General features: G+C 40.1%; 1 protein-coding gene across 1 annotated transcript in view; it reads left to right on the forward strand.

Moving 5' to 3' along the window:
- Positions 1-24,076, forward strand: part of ABCC1 (ATP binding cassette subfamily C member 1) — a 49,137-nt gene that overhangs the window by 12,353 nt on the left and 12,708 nt on the right. The window contains 19 exon segments of the mRNA XM_039559997.1: positions 50-226; positions 1,011-1,136; positions 1,533-1,670; positions 2,759-2,884; positions 5,847-5,908; positions 6,751-6,882; positions 7,893-8,120; positions 8,796-8,973; positions 9,711-9,872; positions 10,533-10,625; positions 11,899-12,102; positions 14,569-14,715; positions 15,088-15,175; positions 15,659-15,728; positions 16,556-16,682; positions 17,781-17,957; positions 19,029-19,196; positions 19,556-19,733; positions 23,950-24,034. Coding sequence (XP_039415931.1) covers positions 50-226; positions 1,011-1,136; positions 1,533-1,670; positions 2,759-2,884; positions 5,847-5,908; positions 6,751-6,882; positions 7,893-8,120; positions 8,796-8,973; positions 9,711-9,872; positions 10,533-10,625; positions 11,899-12,102; positions 14,569-14,715; positions 15,088-15,175; positions 15,659-15,728; positions 16,556-16,682; positions 17,781-17,957; positions 19,029-19,196; positions 19,556-19,733; positions 23,950-24,034 — 2,666 coding nt within the window.

Below are 24,076 nucleotides of genomic sequence, written 5' to 3' on the forward strand. Positions count from 1 at the left end.
AAGTTCAGTGTTGGCTTTGTCTGTAACTTAGCCTGTTTTCTTGCCCCAGGATTGGAATTTGACATGGCACACAGAAGATCCAGACTTCACCCCATGCTTTCAGAACACAGTCCTGGTCTGGATTCCTTGCATTTACCTGTGGCTCTGCTTCCCAGTGTACTCGCTGTACCTTCGCCGTCATGACAGGGGGTATATTCAAGTGTCAAACCTTAACAAAGCCAAAACGGTACGTGAGTCTTTGAACAAAATCAGAACTTATCAGGCTTGTTTGGAAATTGGAATCTATTTTCAGCTATGTTTTAGCACAGTATTTTTTTGAGCCTCAGCCCTGACCCACGTGCACACTTCAGGTATAACTTATTTGTTCTGCTTGTGCTTGATTTCCCAGCCTTTCCTGTTTCCATTGCCCTTTTATAAGGCTTTCTGAAATCTACCCTGGCATTGCAACAAACATGCAAATCCTTTTAAAGACCAGTTGGAGAAGACTATTTTAAGGCAACTCAATCTCAAAGCCCATATTTCTATCATAAAAAGAATTTATTGTCCTGCCAGCTTCTTAAATTACATGGTATACATTTCTAGAGCTGCTGCAGGTGTTCTATTCTGCTTCAGTTGTGAAACAGGTACTTAATGATTTTGGATTTTTTCTTCCCTGTAGAATAAGTGCAAAGTTTTAAGATGGACTTTTATTCTTCTTTTATTAAGAAGAATAGCATAGTGTATTGGAGAGGTTTTTGCCTCTGCAGTCTGTTATTCAGGAGTGAGATTGACCAGCTTTCTGCTTCATGATAGACTGAATTACATGGTATTAAAAATCAGTAAACTTTTTTCTTCTAGCTGGAATTCAATAATTAAAGCCAAATTGCTTTTCTTTTGTGCATATGGTAGAATTGCCCAAACAATAGGATCTGATTATGACTCCTGCTAACACGTAACATCTAGTGTTCATCTGTATATTGTGCTGCATTATCTTTGTGAACTGATGCATTAAAGACACTTTTTTCTTGCAGGCTTTGGGCTTAATACTGTGGATAGTCTGCTGGGCAGACCTTTTCTACTCTTTCTGGGAAAGAAGTCAAAATATTTTTCGAGCTCCATTTTTTCTTGTTAGCCCTACAGTATTGGGTATAACAATGGTAAGTTCTTCTGCATGGCCATTGTCCGTGCAAAGCTTTAACCAATAACACCATTTTGGTATTATTCACAGTGCTGTAATTCTTTAATTACCAGAAAAGTAAAGAAGTAAAAGATTGGCAGCTTTTGGCAGTGCTTTTGTGTATGTGACTGTTTATTTCTATGTAATGTATATTCTTTTCTCTTTTTTGCCCACTCCTTATCTTTACTGATACAGAGAATTTCCTATTTAAATGTATTTTTGAATTACACTTAAAATTTCAGACGTTTAGAAGATCTGGGAGATACTGGATTAGAAATGTTAAATAAGCAGACTTTAGCACAGTACCTTTTACGTGTGCATAACCTATTGTAAAACTTAAAATTTGTGAATATGTTTTCATCTTATTTGTCTACAGTTGCTGGCCACATTTTTAATACAATATGAAAGAATAAAAGGAGTCCAGTCTTCAGGTGTAATGACAATTTTCTGGTTCATCTCATTGTTATGTGCCACAGTGGTTTTTATATCCAAAGTAAAACATGCCTTAAATATGGTAAGTGGTTTTTAGCCTCATTCAGTTGAAAATAATCCCAAATGCGGTAGTGATAAAGTAGTTGCTTGGTAATTATGCCAGTCAAATCAGTTAATGATTCATTTAGTGTACCTTCATTCCTTGGGTTGTAACAGCAAAAGCAGCAAGAATTAATGACTTCTGTTTTGAAATGCTCATGAAATTCATAGTGATTTTAACTGTAGCAACAGTTGCCAAGAAAATTGGGTTGTCTGGTGGAGAAAGCGGATGTGTCTGCTCAAGTACACTCAAAGTGTGTAATCTTTGATATCAAACTGCTCTGGCTGGGAGTTTACATCATCTTCCTGTTGATTATACAGTGGATTTCCTGAAACACTTTGTTCAGTGCTGGTGTGGTCTCACCTGCTTGGACAAAATCAAAATGAAATATTTTTATGCTAATTTGCCCTGTAGTAAGGCCTTCAAATAACAGACTAATTGTGGAGCTGCTTCTTGAACCTTTAAGCTGCATTGGGAATTTTGGGAACTTTCAGCCAACTTTTGTCTTCAGCTGTTGGGAATGGGATTTTACTGAGAGTGGGTGTCCATCTATCCCTGTGCTTTGATTTCTGTGGCTTATGTGTTATGCATCAGTCCCAGACAAAAAACTGAAAGAACCTCTGAATTTTGCACACAGTGGAACAAAGTGTAATCTAAATTCTGCTCCTCTAATTCTTATCTTCTATGGGTATACTAACTAAAAAACTTGCTTTCAATACTCTTTGCTACCCAGTGCATAAATGTCTTGCTCCTGTAAGGAATGCACTGACTTCAAATTGGGGCTGTGTTGGCACAAACCATGTGTTAAGGAGAACTTTTTACATAAGAAATCCATGCTTGTATTTTTATGGTAGTGACTGAATAAAAATAAATATGTCTTTCACATCCTCTCCCCTCGCATTACCTTCCCTTTACTAAAATAGACACTGACTTTAATTTGCATGGGGGTGAGTAGTGTAGCACTTAGTTTGCAGAATTTACAGTAAGGAGCTGTTTTCTGTTTAATCGTAACATGTTATCTAAAATTAATTCCTCAAGCATTCTAATTGGAATATTACCTTCCTTTGCAGGGTGCTGATGAGGATGCATTTCGTTATGTCACCTTCTGCATCTACTTTGTCCTGGTATTAGTAGAGCTCATCCTGTGTTGTTTTCCAGAGCAACCACCTTTGTTTTCTGAAACAGTAAATGATCCTGTAAGTGAGTCTGTAGTATCACACGTGCAATATTCTGTGTAATGAGCTCCAGGGCCATAATCTCCCAGATGACAAGTAATTAAAATTCTGCTTTTTATTTGGTGATGCAAAAGAAGCCTATAACATGCAAAACTGGGGGAAGGGAGGGGCTGTGTGTAAGAAAAAAGCACAAAAATACTGTTGCACTCACTGCTGAATAGCATTCCTGAAGGATCAGTTATATGTATTTATATTCAGTACTGCTGCTGGCAGTTGGTGGGAAATAGTGATTTGAAATGCTGTGCTCCTGGTTATCTGATATGTTCAGTAGGCAGTAGCATGTGGATTCACTTTATTTGAACATGAGGAAGAATTTAGACCTGGAAAGCTTTTGAACCTGGGCAGGTGGCATTTGATTTCTGTTTTTATCTCTCTTGTGTCAAGTAAAAATTTAATCAGCTCAGATTCAAGAGCAGCTGATGTTAGAGGGTGGTTTGGATGTAGACATCTAATTTTACATTGACAGTATCTTCTCTGCATGTGTTCTTAATTATACCGGCTCTATGGTGGGGATCTAAAGTGACCCAAAGGATGCTGGATCATCCTTGCACCACCTCTGGGTTAGATGTTGAGCCACAGTGGGGTGACACTTGCCACTGCCTGGAGTTTGGATGTGCTGAGTTTAGGAACTTCAGTTCTCTACAAGGTCTTATTCTGGTTTGATGGCAGTTAAGTGACACTGACTGGTGAAGGAAGGTGTGAAATATGTGAGGGGGGAAATAAATACTGCCTTTGTAACTGTGGAGAGGGTTCATGACCATTGCACTTACTGAATCCCACAGTTACATTCTCCACCAGTCTGCAGGGTGCCAGGGGTGCTCTGCTTGGCCGTGGCAGACAGTCTGTGTGTGTGTGCCTGGAAGGTGGAGCATATTGCTGAGTCTTTGGATCCTCTTCGTCTTTTGGTTCTTTTCATCTCATTCACGGGTTAAATATATTTGACCAGGATACCATGGGTATAAGGAAACCTTTTCTTCTTTGATCATGGTTGTAGTAATTACAAGGTGCTTTGAGACCACAGTGGTTTATTTTTCTGAGAATTTCCAGGAGTGTCTTTAGGAAACGGGGCAGACTTCAAATTTTAACCTTCCATTTTGTTGGGGAAAAGAGCAAAGAAATCATGTTAGTCAGCCTTAAATTCTGCTTTATTCCCTTTTTCCAAATATTTCCAAACCAGAAATGTCTGTAAGTCTTCAGTAAAATTTTAGTGTATGTTTACTTAAGCCAGCAAACTACAGTGAAATTTTTAAGATGTAGATGCTGATGTATGTAGAAGTCAGACAATATGTTTTGTATCTTGTTTACATTATGTAAATCCAGACTCGTTAAAACTTTTCTTCATTCTATTTGGCATGAAAGTCAGTAGGATTATTAATTATTTGTGTGATAACTATTTAATTTTATCAAAAGTAGTATTATTTAGAAAGTAATCTAACATGTTTTAATATTTTAAACTTTCACTTATACAAACCAAGTCGAGTATTTGGTAGTACAAGATCTAGTGGGCTCTTAGATTCAGAGTTTCCACCAGCAAGTAGATTAAAAAAAATACAAAGGAAAAAAAGCAATACAGCATTTTATGTAAAGTTCAGAATATTTTAAAATTTTGGTGTAGTTGAAAGTATTCCCTGTATTTGCTGAAGTAGAAGTCTGTCTGTCAGGAAAGCAGGAGTGGCTGAACTTTCAAAGTTTTGTCCCCTTCCCCTTCTCTAACTTTAAAAACTTTTATTTATTCACTAATTGATGGTATTGGATTTGTTTGCAATCATTTTACTGCAGGTGTTTGAATACTTTGGAGATGTGAAACTCTTATCCCCTTTCAAAAAACAAAAGCATCTGTCTGATACATACTTTTATTGTTCCTTGTAAAAGTTGCAGAAAAGGCTATGTGAAGAAGAGAAGATGCAAGACTGTTTTGTGTAGTTGGATTATAACACGGTGCAGGACGGCACAGTACAGGAGAAGCCAGGCTACACAGACATGAGTTAAAAATGCATATGATTGAAACACTTGGCTCTGGCTCTTTTAGTTGCAATACTCTAGTGATGTTTGGTAACTTCTGTAGATAGAATATCTGAGTTGCTCCAGTTATAGTTGATGATAAAACCAGTGGTTTGTTGTGCCTAAGGAGTGGTGGTAGCATTCCTTAGATGCTGTTCAGAGCTCTGAAAGAGGGAAGAGAGAAATGTGCACAGAAATTCTGCAAGTAAATTAATTTTTCATACCATTGAAATTCTCCCAGCCTTTCATAATGCTCTTTTAACCCAGCCAGATTAGGAGAGGATGTGAACCTGGAGAGCAGCTGAAAGAGCCAGCCTTTGTGCTGGGTGTAGGACCCGAGCAAGCTGTGCACTGAAGGAGCTGTGCTCAGCTACTTAAGTATAGATACTTCAGTTTCCCATACATATTTGATGAATGAGATGCAGGGCTCCTAAAGGGTGTTTTGGGGTGCTTTCATGGAGTTTACAATTTTTTTTCATTTGTGTATCTGTGTCAGTGGAGTCCTAGCACTTCACTGCTAGAACAGGAGAACTGAATTTTTCATTCATTATTAACTACCCAATTAACATATTTGTGCCCTCATATGGTAGCGTACCTTGCATTGACATAGGCACTGAACATGACACCTGGAGAGACTGTCTGGCCTGCACTGGCCTCTAAAATTCCTTCAGCTGTTTGTTGTGTTGTTGATATGGAGCACTGCTATTCCTGTGTCCCAGTGGTTGAGCCTGCTGTCAGCCCTGACTCTGTCCTTGTGTTTTCTGAACAAGCTCCCAGCAGCATAAATAAAAAAGTTTTAGTAATGTGAGAAAAATACTGTAAACAAAAGGAATTTCAAAAACATCTTCTCTGCACTGCTTGTTTCTTTAGGCCCTGCATCAGTCACTTTGCATGTGGATTGATTTCTTTTTCTCTCCTTCAGAATCCATGTCCAGAGTTCAGTGCTTCTTTCCTCTCCAGAATCACATTCTGGTGGATCACTGGGTAAGATCAAGCTCTGCATAAAGCACCAGTTCAAGTTAGACGGCACTTTGGGATCCTGCTTTTAGAGTGAAATTAGCAATAATCATGCAACAGTAATTTTGGTTGTTTTGGTTGGTTGTGTCATAGATTAAATCAATTTTTTCTTCAAATTTGATTTATATTTTTTTATTTCCTTTGTAGGGTCTTTGTAATTTTAAATTTTGACAGTATATATTTAGTGTGTTTGATGAAAGAATATAGTAAAAAATATTCTTTGGGAAATACAAGAAGGTAGAAATTATTTGCTGTATTTAGAGGTTAAGACATTGAAAACCATTACCTCTTTTTGTCCAATGGGCTCTTTTTTTCCCCATTAACTTAATTTTAGTAATGCTATATTATTTGTGAATTAAAACACAGAAACATGTAAAATAATACTGGTATATAGTTGTGGCTGGTACTTGGCCAGAGTTCCAACAGAAAGCTAGATGAAAGGAGTTACTTTGTGAAATTAAAGGCTAATAACGATTTTGAAACTTGCTAGGCATGGGAATATTAAGTGCCTGGCTGATTTTCAAATGAGATCACTTTATCCTTTCTTTTATTTTCCCTGAAATTTGAATTCAGTGGCATATCCTGGATCCTTAGATGTTTTGGTGTCTAATTCTCCCAGTAAAGACAGGAGGATGTATGTTTTAGCATCTGGACCTGTGTTGCTGCAGGCACTAGTGCTAGCTGCATCTTTGTGGAGAGCTGGCTTTGTTCTGGGGCCAGATGCAACTGTGTCTATGTATCTGTGTCTGTATATGCATACAAACATTTCTAGTGTTCTTAAATTTATTTGCTAATTCTTTCTAATGCAGGTTGATGATTCAGGGTTATCGGAGTCCTTTGGAAGCCAAGGATCTGTGGTCATTAAATAAAGAGGACAAATCAGAGGAAATAGTGCCAGGTTTGGCTAGAAATTGGGCAAAAGAGTGGTCAAAGACCAAGAGGTAAGTTCAGTTATCCTGGCTTCCAGTTCTGCCAAGATATAAAGGTTTAAAAGCTCAAGTTACTCAGCCTCTACTTAGAGGTATTTGTCATTTGTTACCAAACCTGCTTTTGTAAGGCCCATGTGGCTGCCTGTGTTTGTCCTGAAGTGCACACGGAGCAGGAACCAAATAGGGCATTGTGTTCCTTCTTTATGAAGAGCTGCATTGACTTTCCCTTAGTCTTTCATGGTCCAAAACTTATTACTGTGACTTTTGATGTATGGGTTTTTTTTTCCCTGGGGAGGGAATGTTTGGACACAAACTTCTGTCATGTAATTTAGGAGCTTGGGCTCCCTCTGTAATTGGCAAAGCCTCAGGAGGGTAGTTCAGGGTGTAAAAGTGAGCAGCTTATTCCTTTCTTTTGACTATATAGGGAGTCTGAGCATCTAAGCCAGATGACTAAAATTAGAAAGACTGCATGCCTGCAGTCTCCATTCTACTTTCATCATCCTTGGCTGCAGCAAATAGGAGCACCTTTTCATTGAAGGAAAATTGCGTGCTTGCTTACACAGTGTGTTTTACATACAGCTTGTCCTCAGTTCAGAGCATGTAGTTTAGCATAAGCCAGATGTAAGAAAAGAATGTGTTCAGTCCATTGGGGATATCTTGGCATAAATCTGACTTCAGTCTTTTAACTCTGGTGGTACAGTGAAGCCTTGATTTTGATGGAAGTTCAGCATACTGGGTTCTAGAATAATAATATCCTCTGCTCTGAGCCGTATTCCTCATTCCCCAGGGAAGACTTACAGGAGAGATTTACAGGAATGTTACCTATCCAAGCAAAGAAAGCCATTTCTGAATGGCCAGTTCATGTAGTTACGTTGTGTGATTTAAAATGTTTGACAGTAAAACCCAGTTAAACTATTAAGAATCATAATGAGGTAATTTACATCCTGTTTGTATAGTGTACATTTTTCCAGTTGGCTTTATGCTTGAATAAAGGCTACATTCTATACCTCATGTTTTTCCAGGCAACCACAAAACATGTTATATGTGCCGAAAAAGCAGCAAAAATCAGGAGACTCAAATGGTGATGTGACAGAAGAGGTTGAAGCTTTGATTATAAAACCATCTCAGAAGAGCTCTGAAGCATCTTTATTCAAGGTTTTATACAAAACCTTTGGACCCTATTTTCTCATGAGCTTCCTTTTTAAAGCTGCACATGATCTCTTGATGTTTTCAGGCCCAGAAATTCTGAAGTAAGACCTATATACTTTATTATTGTATTAAAAGTATGTGAACAGGTTTTAAAACATGCTGGTATTTCACTCCCCAAGCTGCTTTGCCTTCAGCTGATGCAATGAGGAAGAGGTGTCATACAAGGGAGAAACCACAGACAAAGGTGATTTTGGTCCATTGGTTTTCAAATTGCAACATCATGCAATAAATGTTTGACTTCTTATTTTCCTTTTTGACACCAGGAAGGCAGGGCAGGAACATAATCAACAATAGCAGGAGAGTTTACTCAGTTCTAACCTGTAATTATTCTGTGCCTACACATCACAGTAGGTGATGCAGCAAAGAGCTGAGGGGCTGGGAGAGCTTGTATTGCTTTGAGCTGAGAAGTAAAGCAAGTGCAAGTGGTTGTATTTCAGCTGGAGGGGGTATGAAACTTTTCAGTGTAGCTCCAAGAGAATGCTGTGCGTGTAAGCTATGTGCTACTCCATGTTTCAGAGTGGTATTTAAGGAGGGAGTGATGTGTGCTCATAGAAAATGATCTCTAGTTTCCGAGAAGTTTGCTTAAGTGTTTTATCTAAGTTTGGTACTTTAGGTGCTTGAATGACCCATACAACGTTTGGCATAACCTAAGGGTGTAACCATGACATTTGGTTCCGTTTTCCATCTATCAAGAGAACTCATTTCTCTCTCCACAGGTTGCTGCTCAACTTTGTAAGTAACAAAGCTGCCCCAAACTGGCAAGGCTACTTTTATACGGTGCTGCTGTTTGTTTGTGCCTGTCTTCAGACACTGATTCTTCACCAGTATTTTCATATTTGCTTTGTAACTGGAATGAGGCTCAAAACAGCCATTGTTGGTGTAATTTATCGAAAGGTAGGTGTTTCTTTAAATGTACAACAATGCTGTGACTGCAAATATGCAGTATCTGTGACTGTGAGGATGCATCACTTAAGTCTGAATAATAAGTTAGGAGACTCTGGTATGCTGATTCCTAACTCTTAATAGAAATAAGAGCATGTCTAATTTATAAATAAAAGCCTTTAAGCTAGGGCAGTTTTCTAATTTACTAGTTAATATGCTGCTTCTCACTGTCAAATAAGAAACCTTGCCTCATTAGATTAGGGGTGTGCAGTGCTTCAGTTGGTGCAGAAATTAAGGTGCATCTACATTTACAACTTCATTTGAGATTTACCAGCAGTGCCACCTTACCTTAGAATAAGATGGAACATTTTAGACAGCTGAGGACCAATAGCTCTGTGTTAGATAAATGTGTCACAAGAAATTAAGATTCCACTTCTTACACTAGAACAAAAACACAAAACAAACCTAGTAAATGGTACCCCCAAGCAATCAAACCACCAGCCCTAACCCCAAAGTTTGCTTATTGACTTTAATTCTGTATTAGCTTAAGCCCAAGCTGATTGATTCAAACTGTTCAACTTGCATTTTGCCAGGTGTATATGGTAAACAGAGTATGAAGGAGGAAAAGGATTGCTTGTAATTTTAAAGAAGCAGTTCTGTAAAGCAATTGAATTCTGTGGAGAAAATGCAAATGACTAAGTCTGCCCTCATGTTGTTTTAATTGTTTTTTATTTTTTACTTACATGTAGGCACTTGTTATCACAAATTCTGCTAGGAAGACTTCTACTGTGGGTGAGATTGTGAATCTGATGTCTGTGGATGCTCAGAGATTCATGGACTTGGCTACCTATATAAACATGATTTGGTCTGCACCTCTCCAGGTGATACTAGCACTGTACTTACTGTGGCAGGTGAGCACTGTGTGTTGTTTCCTGTTTTGACTTTGGCAATGTGCTGCTTTCATGGTTCTGTGACTACACACAGCTGTTGTTGAGATCACTGGAGGGTTTGCAGCAGTGAGGGGAAAGTGCTGTTTATTAGGAAGCCATTCAGAGCTGCTTTTGTCGCTGCCATCAAGAAGGAAGGCAGGAGGTTCTGAATTCACATCTCAGCTCGTACGGGGAGGATGCAGAGGGGAGCTGTTATCTTTTGAGGCACTGCAGCACCCAGAGTATCTTATATGTCCCTTGATTTAACTAAAAGTTCTCTTGGTTCTAGAGTCACCATGGAAGATGTCTGCTATTTCTGGTTCACATAGCACTGGGCTGATTCTTCTTCAGAAGAACAGACAAATCAGCAAAAAGTGGAAAGTGTTAAAACATATTTGTGTGTGTGTATAGCGAGCTATTTGGAGAGAGATTGAGCTATATGTACCTCTAAATGGGGGCTATGTATGTTTGTTTCAAAAGCCAAAGTATATAGATATTAACCTAAGCCCCTACTTGATCCTCCTCTTCTTCCCCCAAGCTGAAAACCTATTTCAGAATGATTTTCTGTAGTGTATGCAGTGGTTTGAGTCAAGATTTTGAAAAATTAGTTTGAATAAATGCTTGCAATTATGTACTTTTCAGAATTTAGGTCCTTCAGTGCTGGCAGGGGTTGCTGTCATGATCCTTCTGGTTCCAGTAAACGCTGTGATGGCAATGAAGACAAAAACCTATCAGGTTAGCACCTCTATACAGTGCTTTTAAGAAACATCTGTTCTTTGACTTGCTCCTGTAGGTTTTTCCTTTTATTTTTTCCCATCCCTCTGTCTATCCCTTAAAAAAAGGGAAGGGAAAGAAAGGTCAGAGGTGTTGTGTATTCAGGACAAACAAACTCATGCATTTTTCAGCCTTATAGCTGATCTGTGCATAGTGGTCTAAAAATTTGCACTAGTGAAGACCAAGGTAGCGCTTTAGGCAGCTTCATGAGATGTCCAGTGATTGAATTGGAATTAGTTCAGTTTTTAAATTGCCTAAAAACTAAAGTGCAAATGTGAACTACTGTCTGCTTAATGAACCTGAATGAATGAAATATTCATATTTCCAGGATGTATAGCTTGTCCTTTTTATTGTTTGCTTCCTGGAGAGATGAAGAAGGGAAAGTCTTAGTGGTTGGCTGTTTTTGATCCCTTGTTGATTTTATTTAGTGGGGATCAGTTTGTTGCAGAGAGCGCACATAAATAAGCGTAGACTCAAATTCAAGTTTTCTCCTGCAAAAACTACTTCCAACAGCCCCACCACATGCTTTGTGCAGACTTCACTACTGACTGAATTTGCTGAATGTCAGAAAAGATTGATATGCTTAAGTGAAACCTTAGTTAGAAGTTCATTAAAACATGCTACAGCATTCGATTCCCACAGGGGAGAGGTAGGGACACCTGGCCTGCCACAGCCACCTTGCCTCTGGTCTGGGATGGCTGTGCCAGTGCATTCTGCTGGCTGCCTCTGCTGAGTCAGCAGCAGTTCAGCTTTGCACTGCCCTCGTTAAAATATTTTAGGAAGATGGAGACTTAAGAATGGCTGAATGGAAAGCTTCTTGCCTTAGTACACCATCAGAAAGCCATTGATATTGCTGAAAATGAAGCAAAATCAAGTTTGGTCTAAGGTTAGATGCAAGCTGCACATCTTAGTGGTTTATTTTTTAACTGCATATTGTACCTGAGTCTCAGGGCTCCCTAACGCAGGGTTAATCATACTTAAACCAGTGCCACAATTGTTTTGATCTTGGTTTGGATTTGTAGTTACATGAAGCATTCTTTTAATTGGTTTAAAACGTCTTGTTAATTCTGCATATTTGTTTGTTCAGATAGTATCTCAGATTTCCTGCTTGGGAAGCTAGTAAGCATTTGATGATAATGAGGTAAATTTGCCATTGCAAAATAGAAAGCTCAGAACTTTGAGGTTCTGCCAAGTATTGTGCTCTGTTAATTATTTTTTGCAATGTTGTTTTTAGGTGGCTCAAATGAAGAGCAAAGACAACAGAATTAAGCTGATGAATGAAATTCTCAATGGGATTAAAGTTCTGAAACTTTATGCTTGGGAATTAGCCTTCAGAGAGAAGGTATTAGAGATCAGACAGAAAGAACTCCAAGTCCTAAAAAAATCTGCTTACCTTGCTGCAATGGCAACCTTCACTTGGGTTTGTGCTCCGTTTTTGGTAAGTGAAACAAATCTAGAAGTCTTCTCTCCTTTTTGGGGTTGTGGTTTCCAAGGCAGCACTTGAGGACTTCTTTTGGTTTTGTGTTTTAATGAGTTGAGTCAAAATGCCCTCCAGAGTGGTGGGTGATGGAACACTTAGGGGTCCACTTCTCTATGGAAAGGCACTACTGTTTTCTCTGAAACTCAGTAACATTCAGGTTGGATGTATTCTAGAAGTTAATGGCCAAAGTATCGGAAATTAAAACCTCCTCTGCATCCCCTCCTATTTTTGGTTGAGTACTTGAGGAACCTAAGATGAAAGGTATGGTCAGATTTAGGAGAGTAAAAAAATCCCTTACTTCAATGTGTTTCTGAGAGCATCAGGCCCTTATATAAGAGGTCCTGGTTAAATGGGATGTTGTGCTCCAGGAGTGACTCTGGCCAGGGTTCTCCAGCATCTGTTTGAGAACAGTGTGGAAGAGGCAAAGCCATTGTGTAGCCTGAGATGGCTTCAAATTCTTTAAAAAAAAAAAAAAAAAAAAAAATCCATGCTACGTGAAACATCCTTCCTGTGCTTGTGGTTAGCTTACATTTCAACTAATACAAGGGAGAGAAGAGTGAATCACATCAAAATTGCTTCAGACCCTATTAGAACAAGGGGCCATTGCTCTTGTCTGCAGAAGCAATTAAAAGCCGTGCCTACATTAGGATAAAATATGTGCTGTTCCAGTTGAAGGTGTTTAAGTGTACTTTCCAGCCTCAGATTCCTTCCCTGCAAACATTTATAGAGTTTACATTATGCTCTAGGCATGATGAAAGGCAGAGAAGCAGTGCCCTGGGTAGGAAGCATCAGCTGCATTCTTAAGTGAATGCTTTTCTAAAAGAAGTCTGAGATTATCTTAATATAAATACATTATTAAATGAAATTTCTAAATAAAACTCTGCAGGTGGAGTCCCTGATGCTGTTCTGTGGAGCCTGAGAAGACAGATTGGTTAACGTGTAGCTCTGCTCCAGCACACACGGGGGATGTGTACCTGTGGCTCCACGGGAGCTTTGCCACTGGGGCACAACCCAAAGTGCAAGGCTGCTCTTCAGCGTCTTGTTTCTTGGATGTTTGGGGGTTTTTTTTTGTATATTTTGATTTTAAAAAATTATTGCAAATGCCTACTTGAAAGCACTTTTGACATTCAAAACTTTTATTTCCTCTACTCTTTCCTCTCTTTCTATGGCCAGGGTTTTTAAAAACACTGTTTAATAACAGTGCCAGGGTACTCGTTTTGCAGTACCTCCCCTGCTGCTGTGTGTGCTGATAAGGGTGTATTTCAGACTAATTGCTGGTAACACCAGCGCAGACATGCTGCTTGTGAGGTTATTCTTTGGACCCTGTTTGTTTCTGATCTCCATGGGAGGGCTTTCTCCCTGGGATGTGGTTGTCCAAACTAAGGGCTGTACAAACAAGCCCCTGTACAAGGCGCAGCTGAGACATCTGCTGCACCAAGAACAATACATGTCCTCACAGCAGTCAGGTTTTTTAACAGAAATAACTGATGTCTTCAATGGATGCTGTGCTTAGATGAGACTGTTCCTTCGGTGGAGAGCTCATTATCTCAAGTCTTTTAGGAGGAGCGATGCCAGAGGTTTATCTACCTTGATTTCTTGTTTTTAAGTGGCAGTCTGTGGGAAAAAGCTGCTGGATCTTGTGATATACTGAGGTATGAGTGGTATTATCACAGAAGAAAACACTATGAAGGGAATAGTTCTGAAAGTAAACATCTGGTTTTACTTAGTTTGGTTTAATTTTACTATAATTTATTCAACACATTAAAAAAAAGTATATGGATGTTTGGAATTACTTTTATAGCTTAGGACTCATGATAAAAATGGTTCCGTGTAATTTTCTTGTTTCACTATGAAGCTGAAACAGTTCACAGCAGAAAATTGTAGTTACTAAAAGGCTTCATCTTTGTAGTGCAATAACATTTCAGGTTTGTTGGAAAATGGTCTGTCCATAATAAAGTGGGCTGTATTTGGAAATCTAGGGTTGTGGTAGTCTCTACAAAATATAAAACAGGTTTGTATTGGGACGCTTCTAACTCTTCTGTCTATATATGTTACTGATCTAATATCTGATACTATGAGGAGTGCCTTAAAACTGAAGGAGATCAGGAAAAAAGACCAGTGATCATTTCTCTACTTACCTTCTCCTACTGTGTGACCTGGGACATTTGTGCTTTCGCCTTTGCTACGTGAAGAAAGTGAGCACTTAACCACTTTTCCAAGAGGAGCCATCTACTTCTTTTTACAACAGCAGATTTAAATCATGTGTTCCTTTTGCAAAAAGTGTTGTCAGGAACAAGAAAGTTGTCAGAACATTCTTCTTTGTTTGATTTATAGTCTTCTGATTCCAGTTGTCACACTGTGTACTCCTGACTTGGTGGCTTTAAGGCACGTTACCCTCACTGTAACCCTTACATTTTGTTTCAGGTCGCCCTGTCCACATTTGCTGTGTATGTCATGATAAATAAGAACAACATCTTGGATGCTCAGAAGGCCTTTGTTTCTCTGGCATTGTTCAACATCCTCAGGTTTCCACTGAACATGCTTCCTATGGTCATCAGCAGCATAGTAGAAGTAAGACTTCAGTCATTAACAGGTGTTCCTGTGCAGAAGGAAGGCCCTGGGTGGAAAGATTACATTCCCCTGCTTAGAGAATGACCACTGGGGAAATTTGGCCACCTCTGGAAGGGGCCTTGCAGTTCCTGTGTGTTAAGTGCTGTACAAGTGAAATTATCCCAGTTATGGTGGATGGGTGTTCCTGACATCACCCATATTTCTTGTGGGTTGGGAAGTGAAAGTTTGATGACTATCCAAGCAACTATGCAGTGGATTTAAGGAGGGATTAGGAGTGCATAATAATGATACAATGTGTATGTGGCACAAAACAGTGAGCACTTAAATGTAATAAGCAGAGTATAAATAGTTCTGCATCCTTTTTCCATGCAGGCCAGTGTCTCCTTGAAGCGCCTCAGGGTGTTCCTGTCTCATGAAGAGTTAGATCCTGACAGCATAGTCAGGGGTCCCATAAAAGAGGGTGAGTTTCTTTGCCTATTGCAAATAATTGTGTACAGGTTTGGGTGGTTTCTTTTGCATTCTATAACAAATTTATTGCATTTTTGGTGGGTTTCACTGATAAATTTGAGCCAAAAAACAGAGATGGGAGTTTGTAAAATGAAAATTATGTAAAGGTTCTTCTTCCTTCTCAGATAGTTTCTTTCCTCTCCACTCCACAACTGATTTTGCAGTGCTAGAGATGCAGCTGATTTAGTTGGTATCTCTGTGTAGCTGACATTCATGTACCTCTTGGTTCCTGAGTAAGGGTAAGCTTGGAACCTCTGCTAAATTCAGTAAAAGCAGAACACAAGTTTTTGGTAAGCAGTGGGTTGTTGTTGTTCTGAAAAAGTAGATTTATACCTCTGCCCATGTGTGTTTGGATTGACTTCTGTGGCAGGATCCAGAGCACACAGTTTAGCTGCTTGCACTGGTACTTTTATAAATATGAGTTTTCTCTTTGCAGCTGAAGGATGCATTGTTGTGAAGAATGCAACGTTTAGCTGGGCCAAAACGGATCCTCCTTTGCTGAATAGGTAGGGATTGGTACCCTTCATTCCACTCCATAATCTTTCTGCATCACAAATGATCTATATTTGAGTTATAGAGTACATATGGAGAAGAGTTTGTTGCCATAGAGAGAGAACAAATAACATCAGTTCTATATATTTTTTTTTTTTGATTGGGGCTTTGTGAACTAGAGGGACTTTGATTTTATTGCATTTATGGAATGCGTAAAGGGTGGTAGCAAGAGATGTAGGGATGGAGGAAGAGAGAGCTGCAGGGCATTCCGGGCTCTTGCTGTGTGCCTCAGGTGGGATGAGCACAGCTAGAGGATGCAGCCAGCTCTGGTCCCTCCTGTTCGCCCGTATCCCCAGGCTCCGTTTTACAGCCTGATTCTCACTGTACTCTGCTATCCCTGATCCCGGGCTGCAGAAAGCAAACAGTGATGCAGCTACAAGCTGTGTCTTCCCTGTGCCCTGTTCCCTTTCTTAACTTTGGCTGCTTTTTCTTGGGCCTTAAATGGCAAATTCTTTGGGACAAAAATGCTGTGTTTACATGTATGTTCATAGAACACTTGAGAGAAATCTTGGCAAGGCTGGGTCACAGTGCTTTTTTTTCTTTCTTTTTTCTTCCCCTTTTGACTAATTATATATTAAGATGCTGTGTTCTAAATATGAGGAGAACTGGGTGCTTTCTGAATGAGAGGTTTGGATTTTCAAGCAGTTGAAATTTCAGCACTGAGTCAGTATTTGCAGTGGGTGTTCACACTGCAGCTGGTTTTGGTTGGGCAGTTCAATTGACTGTTTAACTACTGGGGTGTGCCAGCAAGCAAGGCTGAATTATGTGCACTTTATTTCAGCATTAATTTCACTGTTCCCGAAGGCTCCTTGGTGGCTGTTGTTGGTCAAGTTGGCTGTGGAAAGTCTTCACTGCTGTCTGCATTACTGGGGGAGATGGACAAAAAGGAAGGCTACGTGGTTGTCAAGGTGTGACATGCCTGAAGAATTGTTCAGCTGTTTGTGGGTAGTGCCAGAGGGTTTCTAGATTTCCAAGTAGTGTGAAGAGGGAAGAGAGAGCGTTTCAAATGAATGCACTTTTTAGCCTGATTTCCTGGCAAACCATGTATATGCCTTAGCTTGCACTCTGTGTAATTGCTTGTTAAGCCTTGACCCCACAGCATCCAAATCTGTTGGTGTCAGATTTAGCCACATAAAACAATGGAGGTGTCAAAGATGAGTGTTCTGGTGAGTCTTGTTAGCAGCTGGGTATGAGATGGGGATACCCTGTTACATATTCTCTGAGGAAGAGCAGTATTGGGCCCTACCTTCTTAGACATCAGAGAATTACAAGGAGAGAGGGTGCACCCAGAGACCTGAATGTGGGAAAAGCTGCTGTTGCAGTTTGTTTGTTCTTGGACATCAGAGCTGCACAGAGCTAACAGAGAAAAAAATGACCTGGAAAGAAAATTACTTTAAGAGCAAAACAAATGCGTTGCATTTGAAAGTCTGTAGGTTTGGCCACCTTCAAAATTGTTGTGGAAAAATAAAGTAGTTGAGATCTGAATCACTAATTATTAGTGCAGAAAGAGAAGACAGAACTGATACTCAAAGCAAAATACTCTGTATTATCTCAGTCTCTTCCTTTGAAGTGACTTTTATATGAAAACCACTTCCTCTGCTTTCTACAGAAATCTCTTGGCAGGGGTACATTTGTTAAACACTTGCATTCCAGATTAAACTCTTTTGTGCAGAACATAATTTATAATTATATGAAAGAAGTAATACTTTTGACATGCAGTAATTGTGCAAATGTTCTCTAAACAAATGTTTCCTCCAGGTTTATGTTAATCATATTTTGTTTGAAGTCCTTTATTTTCCACCAATGCACTTTGATACATTCACTTGTAGAGAGGATTATAAAAATAACATTTTGGAGGAGGTGGTAGCCCAAGAAGTACTTTGTTTGGAAATGACTGTAGGTAATTTGTGAGGTGATTAGCACTGCCTGCCTCACAAAGCCCTGCTGTGCTTTGACTCTCTGTGCAGACTCTTAGTCTAAAGTACTGAACTTTACTTTTCTTGCAGGGCTCTGTAGCCTATGTTCCTCAGCAGGCCTGGGTCCAAAATGCAACTCTGGAAGATAACATTGTCTTTGGAAGGGAGATGAGTGAGAGCCGGTACAAGCGTGTGATCGAGGCCTGTGCACTGCTGCCTGATGTAGAGATTCTTCCTTCAGGAGACAAAACAGAAATAGGAGAAAAGGTATTTCAATACCCACTCCACCTTTAACAGTGCTATTGCTTGTAGTTAAGGCTGTGTGACTTCTATTTTACTTTATCTCAAAGTTGTATTGAATTTAAAACATTCAGAGCAGAAATCCTCTAGAATAAGATGCAGATTTGAAGTGTGTTTTCCTTCTCTTTGAGCCTCAAAGGGGAGGAAGGAAACCTGTCCTCAGTTAGGAATGTAAAACCATCTTGTAGTGACAGTTTTTAATTGTCTCTAAGTTGCTATGGTCATAAAGCTGAAAAATATATAGAAACAGGAAGAGAAAAATCTTCTGAACACTTCAGTTTCATTAAAAACAAGCAAACACCCCTCCAACCCCAACCTCCCCCTGGAAAATCCAAACCACAATTCACACAAACAACCATCACCCCGAATCTGGCCCTTGGTTACTGAAGCCAGGGTGGTGTGGGGTTTGGGAACTCGCACGGATGTTGTAGTGCTGTGCTGTGGAAGCAGGAGCCGGTGCCCTGCACCAGGAGCTGGCAGGGGGTGTGTGTGTGGCTGCTGGGGGTTCTCTGAGCTGCTGCCCTCAGGTACTGGCACGTGTGCTCTGCCTGCTGGCGGGGTCCAGGTGGGCTGTAGCTCCCAGCTGTCCATAGAGCTGGCAGCCCCACATGCAGTAAAGGTGCAGCTTTATCTTCCTCATTGGTCAGCAGGCCAGTCACATTGTAGAGCGTGAAGAGAGTTTGCGTCCTAAATCAGAGGCAGCAGTGCAGAAATAGAGCTGAGAAGAAAAGTAGCTTCTGACTGTACAGAGTTAGGTAGGTCAGTCAGGGTTAATTGCTTTACAAGACTAGCAAACTTTTTTTTTTGACTAGCCCTTCACTGTCAGTGAGAACAGAATAGATGTGCTTCCTTCCAAGAGGATTGTGACTGATTGCTTATGCTGTTGTGGTAATGAAATTATTTGTGGAGATCTGTTCCATGCAATGTTGAAATTCCTCTAATTTAAATAAATCACCTATGACTTGTGTCTTTCCTGACCTGTATCAAGACATCATCTTTCAGCTGTAAATAAAGGATCACGTTTTCTTGTTTCCCCAGGGTGTGAATTTGTCTGGAGGACAGAAACAGCGAGTCAGTCTTGCTCGGGCAGTTTACTGCAATGCAGATGTCTATTTACTTGATGATCCTTTATCAGCTGTTGATGCTCATGTTGGGAAACATATTTTTGAAAAAGTTATTGGACCGAAAGGAATCCTGAAAAATAAAGTATGTTATAATGTCTCTAGAGAATGCTTTTTCTTGGCTGAGTTCAAATAATTACAAGTTTGTCAAGTTGTATATTTAGGCTTTTGTTTCTAACATCTGAAAAATGAAAGAATCCTTCTGCAATTTTTAGAGGACTTTATAAAGCACTGAGATTTTTGTTGTGAAAGGTGCTTTGGTTTCTGTAATTCAAAATTATTTAATGGAAAAATCAAGACAGTTTTCTCTTAAAAATGCTGCATGCCTGGCCCTCATTACTATTCTATTATACACAGAATTCAAGCGGTAAAGAGCAGTAGTCCAACCATGGTATTCACTAATCTGAGATGATAGAAACCCTTTATTTCTCTTTTGCCTTTTAGACTCGGGTTTTGGTAACCCATGCAGTCAACTATCTGCCTCAAATGGATACAATTCTGGTAATGACTGATGGAGAAATCTCTGAGATGGGCTCCTACCAGGAGCTGCTGCAGCAGGATGGGGCTTTTGCTGAGTTTCTTCGTACATATGCTAATGCTGAACAAACCATGGAGAACAGTGGTAAGCTCACAAATAAACTCTCTTGATGTCTGTTGTCTTAGTAAGGGAGTCCTGTTAAAGGAAAAACCATAGTACTTTCTGTAGGTAGGAAAGTTAAAAGAAATTACTGTTTCTTGTGATTGCCTGTATAGGTAGAGGTGCTTATTTCTTGAGGGTGTTGAAGGCTGTGAGGTTAAACACACATTCTTTCTTAAAAAGAGGAAAATGTGTTACAGATCTGTAGTAAAATTTCCTCTCAGTGCAAAATTCAGATGGTAGTGAGACTGCATGAAGGCCAGCTGGGGTTTGTGCACCCTTCCTGTCTCTGTTAAGATGTGTCTTCTTTATGCAGCTAATTCCTTTGGGGATGGGGAGGAGGAAGAAGCGGCTCAGTGCTCTACTTGCTGTCCTTGACTCCTACTTCTGCTTTACAAAACAGCTGTAGAGTTGCACTGGTACAGGAATATACTTTAGATTTATTTTTCTTTTATCTACAGACAGTTGCAGTATTGGATTTTAATAGGGGAACTTAGTCTTTGCCTCCAGCCTGTTTTCTTCACTCTCTTGCCTGTAGTGATTTCCTGACACTCCTGCTGAGAAGAGCAAGCAACCCCTGCACTGTGCTGGCTGGGGTTAAGTTGTGTTTGGTAGCACATGCTGAGTGCTGCAGACAAGGCTTTGGGAACAAGGAGGGGCCTCTGAGGCTGCTTTTTGCTTTGTCTTCTATTTGGAAAACTGTTGGTTCCTTCCCATTCCCTAGAGGGAACACAGAGGTGTTTTTTGGTGTACTCCTCACATGTCCATCGTGGGCAAAATGGAAATGGTGCCACATTTACCTGCACTGATGCAGCTGGAAAGTGTTAAAGAGGTGTTGAAGGGCTTCCTTTGGCAAGGAGCTGCTCCTGGTGCTCATGTCAGAGTTGCCTGTGGGAGGGCTGTGATGGTCTGCCTTGCTCTCCAAAGCTCTACCTCTGAAACCTCCACTGATTGTTCCAGGCTGCCAATTTGCATTGTGCCCCTGGGGCAGCTCTCTAGGTCCAGGCTGGCACCCGGCTGCCCCTGGAGTCAGGAACGGGCAGGGTTTGTTTCGTGCCTGTGCAAGGTGGCATCTTCTCCTGGCTCCCTCTTCCAAGGAGCTGGATTTGGGGATGGTCTGTCATCTTGAGGCTCAAGCTCAGGCTGCCCTGCTGTGTGCTAGCATTCCTCTTGGAAAGTTCTTGTGGTAGTCCCAGCTGTTGCTCTGCAGACTGGGATGCTGGTTTGGGTGGATGCTCTAAGCAGCAGGTGCTGCATGGGTGGGTGTCTCACTGTGGAGAGCTTGTGGGAAGAGGTTCTGTGGAAGCAGGATCAGGTTAACTTCTGTGTATGTTCTGTAGGTGCTTCTGTAGCTACTTAGGGCACAGTCAGACTTGTTGCAGTCTTCAGTGTATGTGAAATTTTAGGCAAATAAACTTTCTCTGTGCTTCCCTAGGCAGTTAACAAGTTGACTTTAATATGAAGATTTGCCTCATTTAATAGTCATGTTCTTTTAGTCTTTGTCTTCTCCCATTTTCAAATGTGGAAAAGTAGGTTTTGAAATCCTTTTCATTAAACTAAATTACTTTATTTTTCCATTTAATTACTGAATTTTCTTTTGGAAAGTGAGCCAGTGCTTTATCTTCTGCCATGGTTCTCTGCAGTTTACTAATAAGAAGCACTTCTAACTTCAGTATGACCCTGGTGATCTGGAGTGGATTGCTGTATCACAGGGTTGGCCTATTTGCAGCATATTTGTTCATCAGTTCCACTCAAGTGATCTTCTGCCAATGGTAAAAAGTGAAAAGTAGAGTAATTTCTTGTCTGATTCACAGGGATGATATTCATGTTTATTGAATGTGTAAAGGTCACTATTACTAAGAATCACAGGCTCTTGGATGGACACAGGAGTCTGTGACAGGAGTCAGACTGAGTTGGCTGGAGGGTATCTGCACACCCACTCCTAAAGGGAGGCTCCCTCGTGTCTGAAGCTCTGTGTTGGCAGCCTGAGAACACTGTGGTTTGGTGCTTTCTGGCTGGAATGCATCTGCTCTCCTAGGGTGGGAAAGCCTCTCCTCCTACCCAGCCCCTGAGGTTTGACTGCAGCTCTGGTCCCTGTTGCCTCCCAGACTTTTTTTCTCGCTTTGGGATTCCTGAGGGTTACCTGTGCTCTACTGCTGCCTTTCCCATCCTCAGCTTCATGGGGTTTCTTCTCTGTGTGGGAAAACTGTGTTTGTGGCTTGCGATTAAAAATAGGTCAATTTCAGCAAACTTGATTCTGCCTTGGGTTTTGTGGTTTAGGTTATTCTACTTGGATGTGTGGTTGTAAAGATTGAAAATGGTAGAGTGTGTTCTGGAAAAAAGTTAATTATATATGCTTTTAGAGTCAGATCCTTCATTAGAAGGAACGATTCAACCTCTGGAAACAGGTAACTGTTTGCCATGTGGCTTTATATTAGTGCTTGCCTTGGAGAGTAATATGAGTAACTGCAGTTTATTTACAAGAGACTGAGTCATTATTAGAAGAATTTTATCTGCGCAGTGGAAGGTATTTGCATGGTTTGCATGTCCTTGTTTGTGTGAGCTGCAGCAGTTGGTGTGGCAGCTTGTAGGTAACTCAGCAGCAGCAATTCTGTATCTGAAAGGCTTCCATGAGGAAACTTTAAAGATGCACCCTGGACCTAGAAATGTAGTGAGTGTACCAAGAGAAGCATCATTCAGAATTGAGCCCTGAGGGTCCCTTTTGTTCTCAAATGTGTATTCAGTACTCACAGCTGTTCCGTTTTATAATTTCTGGGTACTTTTTTCTGCAAAACCCTCATTAGTGGGGTTATACCCTAAGTGCACGTGTCAGATTTACTATGGCAGTCTTGAGCATTTTTTGTTCTCAGAGCTAAATATGGTATAAGCAAGAAATCTTTGTGGCCTACAACATGAAATTAAATTTGAGCTTTTAGGGGAGGATGGTTTATTTGTGGTTTTGTTTTCTTCAGCAATGTTCTAAAGCAGTATGTCGCTGGAATGCTTGCTGTTTTTCATATGGGAGCCTTTCAAAACAAATGCTGTCAAGTGCTTAAAATAACTAGCAGTCCCATCTTGGTTGGTCCTTATTCATATGAATAAGAACTAAGTTACTGAACTTTTTCACATTCTCTGCATTTTGTCTTTGTTAAGACCATGCTGAACAATTTATCTTTGGGTTTTTAGAGTAATGAACCAATATTCAGTTTGCAGACTGGAAAGGAAAGCAGTCCACAGTTAATGTGCTGATGATCTGTTTTTATGCATATATGTGCTTTAGTATAAAAACATGAAAATGTCAGACTCTAGATCTACACAAATTTTCCTGAATATCTTTTGAATATTTTCAGGTGGGTATCTTTGCATAAACTATGCAGAGCCTTTAAAAATGCAAAACTCCTTGTTGCAAATTCCAAATTAACTTTCACACATGAAAATAGAGTTCCATTTACTGACGGCTAACATTTCAGGAGTCAGACATTTGGTTTTTATAGGGAAAAGTGTCATAACCTGAACCTAGAAGTTTTACTCATGGCACTATAGTACACTGAATTAAATTGTTCAAAAAAGGGTGCTATTTCAAGCTGACAGGTTTTCTGGAGTGTGCCACATCTTGGTACAAGCGGGATGTTGTGGGATAACAATTCATGGAAAGATCTCTTGCTTAAAGTCACCTGATTCCTACAGTTGCCTAAAACACCAGGCTTTTGCACGTTTCTTCCTGCTCAGCTTTGCAGGAGGACTCAAAGTTACTAGCACGTGCCTGCTGTTCTTACAGCTTCACTCCATCGTTTACAGAATGTCTTCTCATTGCATTTTAAAATAAAAATAATTTTTAACTAACTATGTAGGAACTGTGGTTTGACAAGGAGTGGCTAGAGTGTTGGGTTTTTTCCCATGGAGTGGGTCACACGTGACTTGGTGTTGCATGCTTGAACATAAAGTATGTCCTCATTATTGTATTACGTTATCATTACTGACCTACATTTTCTAGAAAAATAAATGTTCCCTGTCCTGGCACTTAACCCTCTTGGGGGTTGAACTAAACTGATTTGTACACCTGGTCAATTTTTGTAAATACTTGTGTTCCCTGCTTCGTTTGCATATTAAGACTGCAACTGGCAATTCAGATTGAAGTGAAATGCTTGTGTCTCTTTGCCTAACCATTTTCATGTTTACTTTTACTTTTTCACCCTCTCAGATACAAGTAGTCCATCTGCAAAGGAAGGCAAGCCTATAGAAAATGGAGTCCTTGTGAATGAAGGCCCTGAAAAGCTTATGCATAGGTGTGTATTCTCCTTTATTTTTTTCTTCCTCTTGCCCTGCAT

Source organism: Corvus cornix, chromosome 14 (assembly GCF_000738735.6).
Source record: "Corvus cornix cornix isolate S_Up_H32 chromosome 14, ASM73873v5, whole genome shotgun sequence".
In the NCBI taxonomy this organism is placed as follows: domain Eukaryota; kingdom Metazoa; phylum Chordata; class Aves; order Passeriformes; family Corvidae; genus Corvus; species Corvus cornix.